The 12,133-nt window shown below is 48.7% G+C and overlaps 1 protein-coding gene across 5 annotated transcripts in view; it reads left to right on the forward strand.

Annotated features, from left to right (window-relative positions):
- Positions 1-12,133, forward strand: part of SNX27 (sorting nexin 27) — a 35,131-nt gene that overhangs the window by 5,454 nt on the left and 17,544 nt on the right. For 3 of the 5 annotated variants that reach the window (XM_062598059.1, XM_062598061.1, XM_062598062.1), the window contains exon 2: positions 8,174-8,405. The exons of 1 other annotated variant lie outside the window; for it this stretch is intronic. In XM_062598059.1, coding sequence (XP_062454043.1) covers positions 8,174-8,405 — 232 coding nt within the window. Of the gene's footprint in view, positions 1-3,849; positions 4,017-5,563; positions 5,676-8,173; positions 8,406-12,133 lie in introns of those variants that run through there. One more of the 5 variants, XM_062598060.1, reaches the window with a different exon arrangement.

The raw sequence follows: 12,133 nt of genomic DNA on the forward strand, positions 1-12,133 counted from the left end.
TGGAAGCTCTGCCTTCCTGGGAGCGTTTCCGAATTCCCGCAGCCTTTCCAGGCTGCGCCCCTTGCTGCGAGCAGAGGTGCTTTCCCGCGTTCGTTCTGGAGTGCTTTATGGTGGGTCAGCAGCTTTTCCTCCCCCCCCCCCCCCCCCCATGAACGGGGTTGCGCAGGTGTAGGGGGAGGGAACGTGTTCGCCCAGTTAAAGCTATAGATTAGAACTGGGAATAGTTCAGGTCTCCTGGTTGCTCTTTCCAGCCTGCGCTCAGCGTGCTTTACGTGCTGCTCAATACGGCTGACATCGACTGTTAGAGCAGAAACTGCAAATATGTCTCTTTTTTTTTTCCTTGTGAGAGAGAACAGCAGTGGGTAAATGAAGAACCCTTGTGCACCACATTTTCCATTAAGCATACAAATAGATAAAAGTAAGAACTGTTTTATCTACCCTGGTTTAACAGTTTTGCAGTGTATTTGAACAGAACTCCCTGTATATTCCTAGGAGTGATTACAGAAGCTGGAGAAATTTAAACCCGTTTTCACCGTCTCTGCTGTCTCCTCGTGCTTTGTTCAGCTTGAGATAACGAAGCAAGTGGGTCAGTTCCTCTGTGTAGTCTCGGCGGTCTCGTGAGCCACCTGTATTCCAAGTTGTTGCTGGACTGTGACGGTATTTCGAAGGGCTGGAGAGATCGACCCTGCCAGGCTCTTCGTATACGTCTCTAGAGAAGTGTCTCGTGACGGCGGTTTTCAGCCTGTGGTCTGCAGAGTCCTTGGGGACCTATTGACGTTGCATAGAGCTCTGCAAAAGAGCGCGGCTGGAAAACCAATGCCGCTGTCACGGGCTTGAACTTAGCAGGCAGCAGCCTGGACTTCACTGGGGGGAGAATCCGGGTTTACAAATGGAGCAGACAAAAATCACTGCTTTTGTGTCGGTCAGAAAAATTACTCTTAAAAGTCCCACTCTGTTCCAGTACTGGGGCTTGTAATCCAGTTGAAAGGCCTGGGTACCGTATTCATCTCCAGGCATCTTGGGGTGATTTGGTTGATAGTTCAGGGAAAGCAAAACTGTGAAGGCCTTGACCTAGATTTTGTCCTTCTACTGATGGTGTTTAGCTGGAGCAGAACCCGAATGCAAGTAATTGTTTCTGAATTTCCAGAATGGATTTGATACGGGTTTGGTTGTGCAAGTATTTGAAATATTTTTCTTTTTTCAGTAAGACAAATAGTTTTCTACCTGCTGAGTCAATATTTGTTCATTTTATAGTAATATTTAGTTTTTAACCTTCTGAAATGTTAATGCTCTTTGTCTTCTTTCAGGGTGTCTCCAAAGTGTTAATTTAAAAGGAATCCTTGCTCTCCTAATTGGAACAGGTGAATGGCGCTCATACTGTTTGCTAGAATAGAGCATGTAAATATGCACAGAACTTCCTTAAAATGTTGTAAGAGGCTTGTGTGAAAATGGTAATTATCCCAGCCTTTTCTCTTATGAGAGAGAACAGAAGTTGGAAAGGTCACTGGAGTTGCGCTTGTTAGCTTCCTCCTAGTTTTTTTTTTCTTTTCTTTCTTTTTCTTTTTTTATCTAGTTGGAATAATATTGAAGAGGGTCTGGCTTTCTTAACTGTGAAAGAGGAAGGTTGGCTTCCCTTCTGGTAAGAGCATTTGACAGATTAGAAATGGGGAAATGCTGCTTAGGTCTCAGCTGAGCAGCCAAGGCAGGATTATGCCCTGGCATCTGAGGACTATGTTGGTTCAGTTTGAGAGAGGCTCCCACCAACTGCTGTGTGGCCGTAGATGCTGAGCAGCTTGGGGCTGGAGCCAAGCGTGCTGTTTGCTATCTCTGGGATGAGACTTGTAGCGTTCAAGCCACAAAATGCCATTTTTCTCGTTCCCCCTCGGGCAGGGGGAAGGATGCAATCTCGCGGTTACAGCACTGAGCTACGAATAGGGACGCCAGGGGAGGGCTCCAGGCTTTGCCACGTGCTGTATGTTGAAGAAACTGTTTATCATGACTGGTCTCATTTATATCGTACGGCTGAAAGCTAATACTTGTCTGTGTGATAAACTCCGAGAAGCTGGGTCTGGCGTAGCTGCGGGTGAGTGTGTGTAACCGTTGATGCATCCGAGCTACTACAGTAAAGCTGCCGTGAATCTGTTGGGGTGAATCCGTAGCTGTGCTGGGGAGCAGCGGAAAGGACCTGGCACTGTCCACACCGTGGTGGCTGCCTCTTCACGAACGCACCCTGGAAGGTGTTTCCACGTGCAGCTGTTCCGGTGTTGGAGATCAGCCGGTTGAGCAGGGAGAGCGAATGAAGACGATGGAGCGCCTGTTTCGGTGGCTGCTGCAGCAAGCCTGGGAAAGCTGTCCCCCACCACTGTGTCCAGTAGGCTCGTTAGCTGCTCATCTTCATTTCCAGAGCCTCTCCCGAGGAGGCTGCTGATCCGTGTGGTGACTGCCCTTGCCGCTGGATCTCATCTTCAGGACTGTTCCTTCTTCGTCAGCCCTTCCTGGAGCAGCGAGTAATCTGTTGCCGCTGCTGTAATCTTAGCACTGCGCTTAAAATCTCTCCTGCAGCTGATTAGTGGTGAGAAGCGGTGTGTTATAGAAGAAGCAAGAATGCAAGGGGATATATTGAATTTTATGGGAGTCTTAGTATGGGTTTAACATACAGACACGCTGTCCTGGATAGAGCCAGAGCCGCACGTGTTGTGAGCCAAGTGTCAGGAGCTGGAAGATGCAAAGCATTGGGTGGGGAGGATGGTGTATTGGCAGACAGCCTCCATTGAGAGACAGATGACACATGAAATTGTGGTGTGAATAGCTGCTGCCGGTTTTATTCCTCAGGCCACATCTATACTGCAGGCTCTTGCCAGCCTGGTTCTGCCACACCAGGGTGAGAAAGTGGTGCGATTCCTGCCCGATAGAGCTGGGCTGGAGGAAGAATCACTTCACTGGCAAAACTGGGCCCTGGCTGCTATTGCTCCTTTTTTGCAGGTTGTGTCTTGACAGTGGACTGCAAAGCTGGGATCCAAGCTGTGCTTTGCCGTGGTGCTCCTGCTGATAGCATGGAACAGCGCAGGGTCTTCGTCTGCTAGGAGAGCAAGGCTAGTGCAAGTGAGACCTTAAAGATAACTTAAAAATAGTTTATTGAATGGTTCCTTGTTTGGGTGGTACTTTCTGACCGAACAAAGTGCAAAGGCAGACCTTGATCTTAATCTCCAGGAAGCTTATTGCCGGCTTTCTTCCAGTAAATTTCCTTGTCATCTCTTGGCAGACAGATAGTTGGGAATTTTTAAGAAATATTCTCAGAGAATGAGTCATTCAGTACAAATAGGGAAAATAAGTGAAATGTTCTTCTGTCCTAGGAATCTACTCTTCAGCATTGGTATGTTGGGGAATTCTGCTTTGTCAAATACATCCTCGAGGTTTCCCAGTGTCAGTGAGCGCTCCCTGTTCTTACTGCAGGGATCACTGAAAGTTGTTTTCCTAGAGGTATGTCTGGGTTCAAACATAGCTGATTAACGAGATGTTTTTTAGGGTGAAGCTGTCCTATGCTGGCCGGGCAAGCGGGGTTGGGAGCGTGCAGTGCTTCGGCAGCTTGTGTTCCTCCCAGCCGTGGTGCTGTGCCAGCCCACAGCACTGAGCACTTTGGAAACTCGGTTTCAAAGAGGTTTTTTAATTCGCTATGGCGAACGAACACCGTGCTTGGCTTTTCCCTTAGCACCAGGCGAGCCCTGACGGGCGAATGTGCAGCGTCTGGCGGTGACTGGCGATGTTGCTCCGCGTGTGCCGTGGTTCCTGCCTTTGCCAGCGTGTCGGCGGAGAGCAAAGCGTGCTGCTGCCGCGGGTCACGGTCCATCCTCTTAGCCTGGGCCTGCCTTCGTTAGCGTCTTAGGCTATGGGCTGGACCGCGGCATGGGCCCGGGTTCCATCCGCTGACTCCGTCTCAGGGAAGATGGTTGCCGTCGGAGCTGCGGCAACGAGTGCTCTGGGGTTACGTCGTCCTCGGCTACTCCAACCCGGCAGAGGTGAGCCAGAGCCCTTAGTCGCTCAGGGTATTGAGCTAGACTGACCCTCTCCAGCGCCGGCAGGAGAACAGCTTCTGCGCGGCTACCTGCGTAGGATGCCCAGAGTGTTTGCGATCCCCCCCCACCCCCCTTGCAGCATCTTTGCACAACAGGGATTCCCCCTCCGGGGTGACACTGTAAGAAGGCTCTGCCTTGTCGAAGCCGACAACCCACCGCTTGCGCCGCAGGGTTGTCACGCTCTACAGTCACTTCTGTTTACTGACTTCAGAGCTCTCTGCGTTAACCTTTCTGTGAAGAAACCGTGCGTCCTCTGCAAGTTGAGGAGGAAATTGGGCGCTGAGGGAAGACGACTTGCCCAACATCATGCCGTGAAAGATGACAGAACCTTGTGTTCCTGATTTAACCACATCTGCGCTCAGTAGCATACGACTGAGAGAAATGATTCGTTGGAGGAAGTTGCTCTTCCTTTGCAGTCTTCCATCACGCAATCGTTTTCTTCACGTAGAGCGGAGTTCTCCTTTATTTCCCTTCTTGAGCAGAGCTCTGCCACCTGTCTCTCCGTACCTCCTTTGCAGAGAGAGTGGTTGGTTGGTTCTGATTGTCTTCTGCTGCTGTTGTATCCAGATGTCCTTTCAGTAAGGCATAGATGGACCCAACCCAACCCAATGTAACATCAGCTCAGCCCAGATAGGAGCTGTAAGATAGCGCTGGGATGAACAGCCACCCCCCAGGATGGGGTGAGCCCCCTGGCAGGGTATGGGGAACTTCTGGATTTTTTTTTTCCTAAACTCCAGACCAAGACAGTAGCTTCAAGAGAAAAGGATCCAAGTGTCTTGCTTTCTTAGGAAAGCACGTTCGGCTCTTCAGATCCTGACCAGTGTGTGGCTGAGTAAACAGCGCGTTGTTCAGCTATGCTCATCTCGCCTTGCCAGATGCTTCTGATTTGCCTGTGTCATATGATTTACTGTTCTCTTTTTTTTCTTAGGTTTGTCGATGATTATTCCAGACTGAGTTGCTATGGTGACTTTATTACAAAGGTGCTAGTCCTCTACCCTGGGCTGCTGCAGTGCTGCCTGCTCCTTTCTGCTCCTTCGTGCTGCAGAGCAGGAGACCAGCGTAGCGGAGGGGCAGCGAGACTGCTATTAAAATAGCATCTGTTCTTAGAAGGAAGCCTTGCTACCTGGAGCAATCGAGAGCCGGCAGCGAGTGTTATCTTCTTCTTTTGTGTGTGTGAATGAAATGATGCATTGCAGTCTAGTTGTTGGGAGGGACGTGGCGTCCAATTCCCAGGTTCTCTCCTAGTTCCTCCTGTGTGCTGAGGGCTCCTGGGTTCTCTGTCAGCTCTGGGATGAAATATGTGGTAGCAGAGATCACCAGGGCTGTGGAAGAGGAAGAGGAGGAAGCTGGTGGAGTGTTTGTTCTTAGTCTGCTGGTGGAGGGGAAAATTGCAGTGTCTTGAGGTCTCTGCTGATGGGGAAATTATGTTGAGGACCTGATTCAAATCCTACTGGGGCTGAGTAACTGAAAACCATCCTTGACTTTTGCAGACTTTAAGAGGAGACTCCTGGAATTCTCAGTCTGGGTGGTAGTGGCCAAAAGCCCGCGTTGCCAGCTGGAAGGATGGCTCTGCCCGTCTCTGGCTCTGCAGGCGGCTCGAGGGTCAGTGCGAGACGGTGAATAAACTCTCCTGCCTTCAATCCCCTGTTCTCAGGGCAGGACTGAAACGTGCAGACGAGAGTTGGTGCAACCTGACGTCCCTCGTGCGGTACCTGGTGGAGAGAAACCAGGCTTCTGTCTCTGTGCTACTAGAGTTACTGGCTCTATAACCCCGTCGAACAAAGTTGTATGTGGGCAGCAGTGCTGTAGGACTTCATGGATTGGATTTAATTCCAGCCAAATGGAAATGACTTCCCATCTCAGTATAAACTAGCAGCACATGAGTGTTGATCAGGTGGAACAAATGTGAACGTTTCTTTAATGTGACACTGAATTTCAGTGACTAACAGCTTGACTCGGTAATGAGCGCTGCCCGGTGAGATTGAATTTGCTGCTTCGGAGGCCGTGATCCTACTGTGTGGTAGAGCTGCCCAGCGAGGAGGGCATTTTCCTGCTTCCTGAACTTAATGGCCTAATGCAATGGTTGTTGTAAAAGCTGTGCATGGCTTTTCAAGCACCCTTAGCCTGAAGAACCCAGAGGCTGCACCCAAGGATTGCTGCTTTATTCCTTCCCTGAGATTTATATGGGAGCTCTGTGTAACTGAGCTTTAAGTAGGCTGATAACCACAGTTGGTTAATACCCAAGCTGGAGGAAGCACAAGCACTGCTTGTATTTATTTATTTATTTATAATACTTGGTTCAGAACCTGGGCTCTTGCCCAGATTTGTAAGCTGAGATCAGATCTTTCCAGGGTGATTCTTAAAAGTAAAAGGTTCAATAAAAAAATGATCGATGCAAAGTGGTAAGAGCTGTTCTTTTTCATTTGACAGCTAGGGATTAAAATCCCAAACCCATACTTGATTTAAGGCAAACTCAGGTGCTTCTGTGACTAACATTAGGCCTTCAGCAGTAGGATGATGGCTGTGCGAAGTAGTAGCTAACTTGCCAGAGGGAATAGTTGAGACAGTTTTCTCTCTCTGCCTGTGTAGTCTGCATTTAGGGCTGCGAAAGTGCAGGCTGCTTTCCTTTTGCATTCCTCTGAAGCATCAGGTAATGACAGTAACCCATATTCTGCACTGCTGGTTATGCTTGCTTTATGGTAGAGAAATTCATAGGTGTAAAGGAAAACAAATTGAGGTTGAGGTTTGGTTGCTAGTGGTAGTTGGGCAGCAATGAGAAGCTCCCTGGTTGGTTTATTCCAGGTTTGTTTTAAGGAGCTGCTCAGGAAGCAGAGGTGAAACAGGACCTGTCGTCTCTAATGATCTACGGACTCACCGGCAGCCTAGCTTGAGTATGTCCAGGCTGATTGGTAGGGATGCAGGAGGTGAAGCTCTGCCTGTCCCTGTTTATACAGGGAATATTTCAGATACCAAACTCTTAACAGAGACTCTTGTGACTGAAAGTTTATGGAGGCATGATACTAAATTTAACTCTTATCAGGAGGAGAAGCAGGCTTGTCCTTTTCCACATTTGGAAGAGAACCTAACCGCTCTGTTTGCTTGGAAATCTAGCCACAGTCCCCTGTCTTTCCAGGCTGGCCAAGGTGTGGCCTGTATCTTCTGGGCTAAGCAAGAGCAAAGCAATAGTTAACTGCCCAGGGCTGGCAGGGAGAACAGGAATGTCAGGAATGCTTAGAGGTGGCTTGGATAGGTCTCGGGTCTTCAGTGTTTCATGGGGTTTGCAGAAAACTTGAGGCGTAGTTGGACGTGCTTTTGTGATCAAGTCGGAGTTGTTTAAGAAGTAGAAACGTTGTGCTGGGTGTACCAGTGCTCCTGGGCTGTTTAGGAGCAAAGTAAAGCAGTTTGTCTAAAAGTAGCTTAAGTGAACGTGCATCTCCTTTGCATTGCACCAGAGTGTCTACAACGTTTCTGCCTGCTTTCTCATTCTTGTTCACCTGGAAGTTTCAACTCCTATGTAGGGAACTACTTCTGTTTTGGAGCTGTTGAGGGTCGTGCAGTGTTTTGGGAGGTTAAGAAATGCTAAAATTGCAAAGATGGGTTTAAAAATTCAACGAGGTGCCTGAACCTTGTAAAGAAGTTCTAGCTGTGTCTGAAATCATTAAACGTAATTCAATAACTAATAACCCAAGAAATCACTGATAGAAAAATTAGTTAATCTCGATCAGAATGAAACTAGACCAACCAAGCAATTCAGTTCTCCCGTGAAGCGTACGCTAGCAGAGTGCTCGGGTTTCTACTGCTTTATGGGCAGAGCTAAATTACAAAACACTCTCTCACTGAAGCAGAACTTGCACAATTTTAACATGGGAACTAAGTAGAGTGAGGAGTGAGGTGGGGTGTTTTGCTTTTTTGCTTTTTCGTAGCTTGTGTAACCCATTAGGAGAACAGATCTGAAGCCACAGAAATGTTAGACATTTTCAACTGGCAAATTTTCAAGGGAAGCAGATCCGTGGTGTACTCCTGGGCTGGTCCTGGCTTGGTTTGAAGGCTCTGCTGTCACCTTTGCCTTGCTCATGGCCTCTATGCTTTCTCTTTTACAGGAATGGGGTGAATGTGGAAGGGGCAACTCACAAACAAGTGGTGGACCTGATTCGCGCAGGAGAGAAGGAGTTAATTCTGACCGTGTTGTCTGTACCTCCCCACGAGGCAGATAATCTTGATCCAAGTGATGACTCTTTGGGGCAGTCGTTCTATGACTACACAGAAAAACAAGCTGTGCCCATCTCCATCCCCACGTACAAGCACGTGGAGCAAAACGGCGAGAAGTTTGTGGTTAGTATCAGTTTGGGACGTGCCTTCTGGAGATCAGCGCGGGTCCGTGGCCGGAGCCGGTGCACTCCGTGGTGTTAGTGACAATTGATGGCAACGCTTTCTATATTCAGGATGGAGATGAATTAATTTATTATTTGTTGGTTTTGAAACTGTCTTATTTAGGCTCACATGTCCTCATTCTTGTTGTGCTCAGTTATTCTTTTGCAGCTATTGTCGCTGTGCTGGGAAGTTTTTATTAAGGCAGCGTGGCTAGCCTGATCTCTTGTGAAGATTAAATAGGGAGTTATTTAGCTCATATATGCTTTTATATTTGTGCCTCTTATTTTACTAAGGACCTCAGTGATGGGTGCAAAAGCAATAAGAACAGATGCCTGGGAGCATAACTTCTCATCTACAGAACGAAGCTGTTGTAATCCACGTTGGTTTCCATCTGCCTTTCCTGAAAGCGCGGTGTGTATGAGTGAACTTCTGCCCCGCGCAGAGCAAGGAAAGCCTTCCCCTGGTTTGGGAGTCATGGCTCGATCTCTCGTGCTCCCGTTTCCCCTAGCGACTCTCTTTACATGTACGGTATTTCTGATGCCCGGGAAAAGAGTGCTTGACCTCTTCTGTGTGCTGACGAGCTCTGAGAGAGTTTCTTCCTTTTAGAGAAGTTTCTTCCTTCATAGAGAACGTGATCTGTAAGAAAAGTACCTGAAATGAACGTATCCTCTGAGGGTGAGGGTTGATTCTGGCTTGTTAGGGAAGGCTGCCTATGGGCAGGAAATGTTTTTTGCATTTCCAGTATGCTTCCTTCCTCGTAAAATTGTAGCAAGTTGAGGGGACCCTGTCTTGTTCTGTGTGGCAGCTCTCCTTGCGCTCCCGTGGTCTCAGAAGAATACCACTTCATTTTGGTTTTTCTTAGTTTCAGTGGAGTTTTACTAATTATGGATTGATCAACTGCAAAATCGGATAATACTCTGTGGGCTATATGATGCCGTTATTGGCTGCAGTTTAATGCTTGCACCTAGTTATCTTGATGGCTTTTGTTGTGCTTAGAGCTGAGCCTATGCACTGGGCTTGAAAGGGAGGTGCTGTTAGCTGCACCAGAGATGCTTGTAGCTCGCACCCGTGCTCTGACTTGGGGTGCCCTTGCAGTTGGAACAGCAGCTGTAGAAACAGCCCTGTTTTAGTGGATCAAACCTCCTGAGCTGCAGCAGCGGACCTGTGGCTTTTGCTCCTGTTGGTGTGGCAGAGCAGCTATCGCTGTCCAGGTGTGCACGGACCTTGCTTGCAGCATCCCTGGTTCTAGCTCTGGGGCTCGCAGGTTTGACGCTACCCGATTGCCTGGTTTGTGTTATTTTGTGCCTGGATTGCGTGGTTGTGTTATTTTCACAGACTCTTGGCTTGCGGACTTCAGGGGCTTACTTCATCCGCCTGATACTCCAGCCCCTTGCATCGTGCTGTACAGCTTGCTGCTCACCGTTGCTTTGAGAACGTTCTTCAAGTCTGAGCTGCGGAAAGGAGCAGCAGAGCCTGCAGCCAAACTCCAGCTGGCTCCGCGTTTCAATAAGCGACTGGTAGAGACAAAAGCCTGCCACAAGGGCAGTATTCTTCCCTCTGCAAATAACTTATTGTTAGGAGAATGGTTACCAGTTGTCCAGCTCCTGAGGTAGCCCGTAGTTTGTGTTAAAGAAGGAGCTGAGTATTCTTGCAGGACCAGTTTTCAGCATCTAGACACTGCAGGGTGGATCTCAAACTGGGTTAGTTGTACCAATGTCCTGATTGTTTTGTTTTGTTTTGTTTTTTCTGCTCTCTTCTGTCTTCATATTGCCAGAGCTAGGGAACTATGCAGTCCTGGGGGAGCTGAGTGATGAAGCTCAGGGACTTAGGACACGATGCCAAGTATCAGGTGTCTTAGATATGACACTGCTTTGCCTTGTGGCTGGAAGATTTCTATCATACACTGACTCCTTTCACCCTCCCAGACTGCAAGTTAGGTTTAACTGGGGCAGTCTGCCTCAGGACATGCTTGGTAATGTGATGTGCTGGGAGACGGATGACGAATTGGCTCCTGGCTCATCACTTTTTCCTCTCCCAGCTGAGGATGGAAGCGTTTTCCCAGGGAAAGCATGAGCCAGCGTCGGTGTTGCAGAAACAGCGTGTTTGTGTGTGTGTATGTGGAAAGGCGGAGAAGGTTCAGTAACACTCAGCTCCTCTGAAGAGCCAGACTCCTGTGCAAAGTGTGTCGCTTCAACATGTCACCGTAGCGTGTGTGTCTCTGAATGGGACAGATGGGATCCTTGGGAGAGCGAAGGCTGCAGGATTGTAGCCAAGCAGAGCATGAACGGGGGAGTGGGTGCTTTCCCCACGGCACCGCTATCCCAGCCCCAGGCGCCGCGCTCCGTATGGGATGCTGTCCGCTCAGATATGCTCTAAGGGGCAGGAGCAAAGGGGTCCTAGAAACGTGAGTTTTTAAAGAAGCAGAATGCCAAGGAGCTGCGGGGGAAATGGTAGGAGCCTGGTGGCCAGCTGGGCAGAAGCATGGCCTGAGGCTGCCCGCTCTTTGCTGGACTGACAGTCCAGCTTTTGTTCTGATCTTCTGATCCCGTCCTGGCATCTTCTGCCCCACCAAGGGCAAACTTGAAAGGGTTGAACACTTCTTTAAAAAAGAGAAAGTTAAGGTTTTATTGGATAATTATCCCTTTTTGAAGGCCTTCACTCAGGTATTTGGAGTGTCAATGTGAATGAAAAATGACCTAGGATTTTGGGATCATTTTGGCTCTTCTCTTCTTGGGAGCAGGTTGGGCCTTGCCGTTCTTTGAGTCCTTTGAGAGCTGATGAAACCACACTATGAGAGTTTTCAGCGTGTGCCTCTCCATAGGCTCTGCCTCCCTGCTCTGCCAGCCCTTTGGCTTTGGGAGGATGGCGGAGGATGATGCTCTGCTTTAGAGGAAGGGCTGTGGTTGCAAACACTTCCCTTGTGCAACATTAAATAAATAAATTAAAAAAAAATAGTGTGAACCTGCTCTCTTCCCACTACATCCCTTTCCTCATGTGAAGCTAATTAAGGTAACATGCTGCTGTTTGGGGCTTCCTTATCACTGAGGGCACGTTAGATAAGAGCTTGTTTAACTTGCTTGCAAGACTGAGCAGATTGACTTTAAAAATGGAGGCGGCTGGTTAATGAATGGGAAAGGAATTCCCTGACGAGCGTTACAGCGCCGAGAAGTGTGCTGTGACCGTAACTCCGCTCTGGGTTTCTTATTTGGGACCAGAGTCTTATTTCCTTAGTGGTGTCCAAAACGAAACTGGAAGAGTGTGCGGATAGCAGAGCAGCTAGTTAGTGTGGGGTGTTTCTAATTGATTTAATGCTTCCCCTCCCATGGGATCTCTCGGACTTTTGCTGCAGCGTGAGGCTCAGTGCTGCAGCAAGCTGGAAATTCAGCCGTCGATTCAAACCCGTCTGGATGTGAGGATGCTCTTGTGGCTGAAAACAGCTGATGTGGTTGGCACGGTCGTTGCTCTGACATCGGGCTAGTAGGGACCCTCCTGGGTGCAGCCTGTACAGAAAATGATCCGGGTGAAAGCTGTGACTGCTGGATCGAGGCTCGGGGACCTTTTGTAAAGGGGCTGGGGTATGTGTTTCCTCTCCTTGTAGTGGAAGGACACCTCGAGTTTGTGCTGACCCTGCTGCTGTCAAAAGGAGGTAGAGATGGTAGTTGGAACGTTATTTGACTATGAGCATCGTT

This window comes from Rhea pennata, chromosome 31, assembly GCF_028389875.1.
Source record: "Rhea pennata isolate bPtePen1 chromosome 31, bPtePen1.pri, whole genome shotgun sequence".
Lineage (NCBI taxonomy): Eukaryota > Metazoa > Chordata > Aves > Rheiformes > Rheidae > Rhea > Rhea pennata.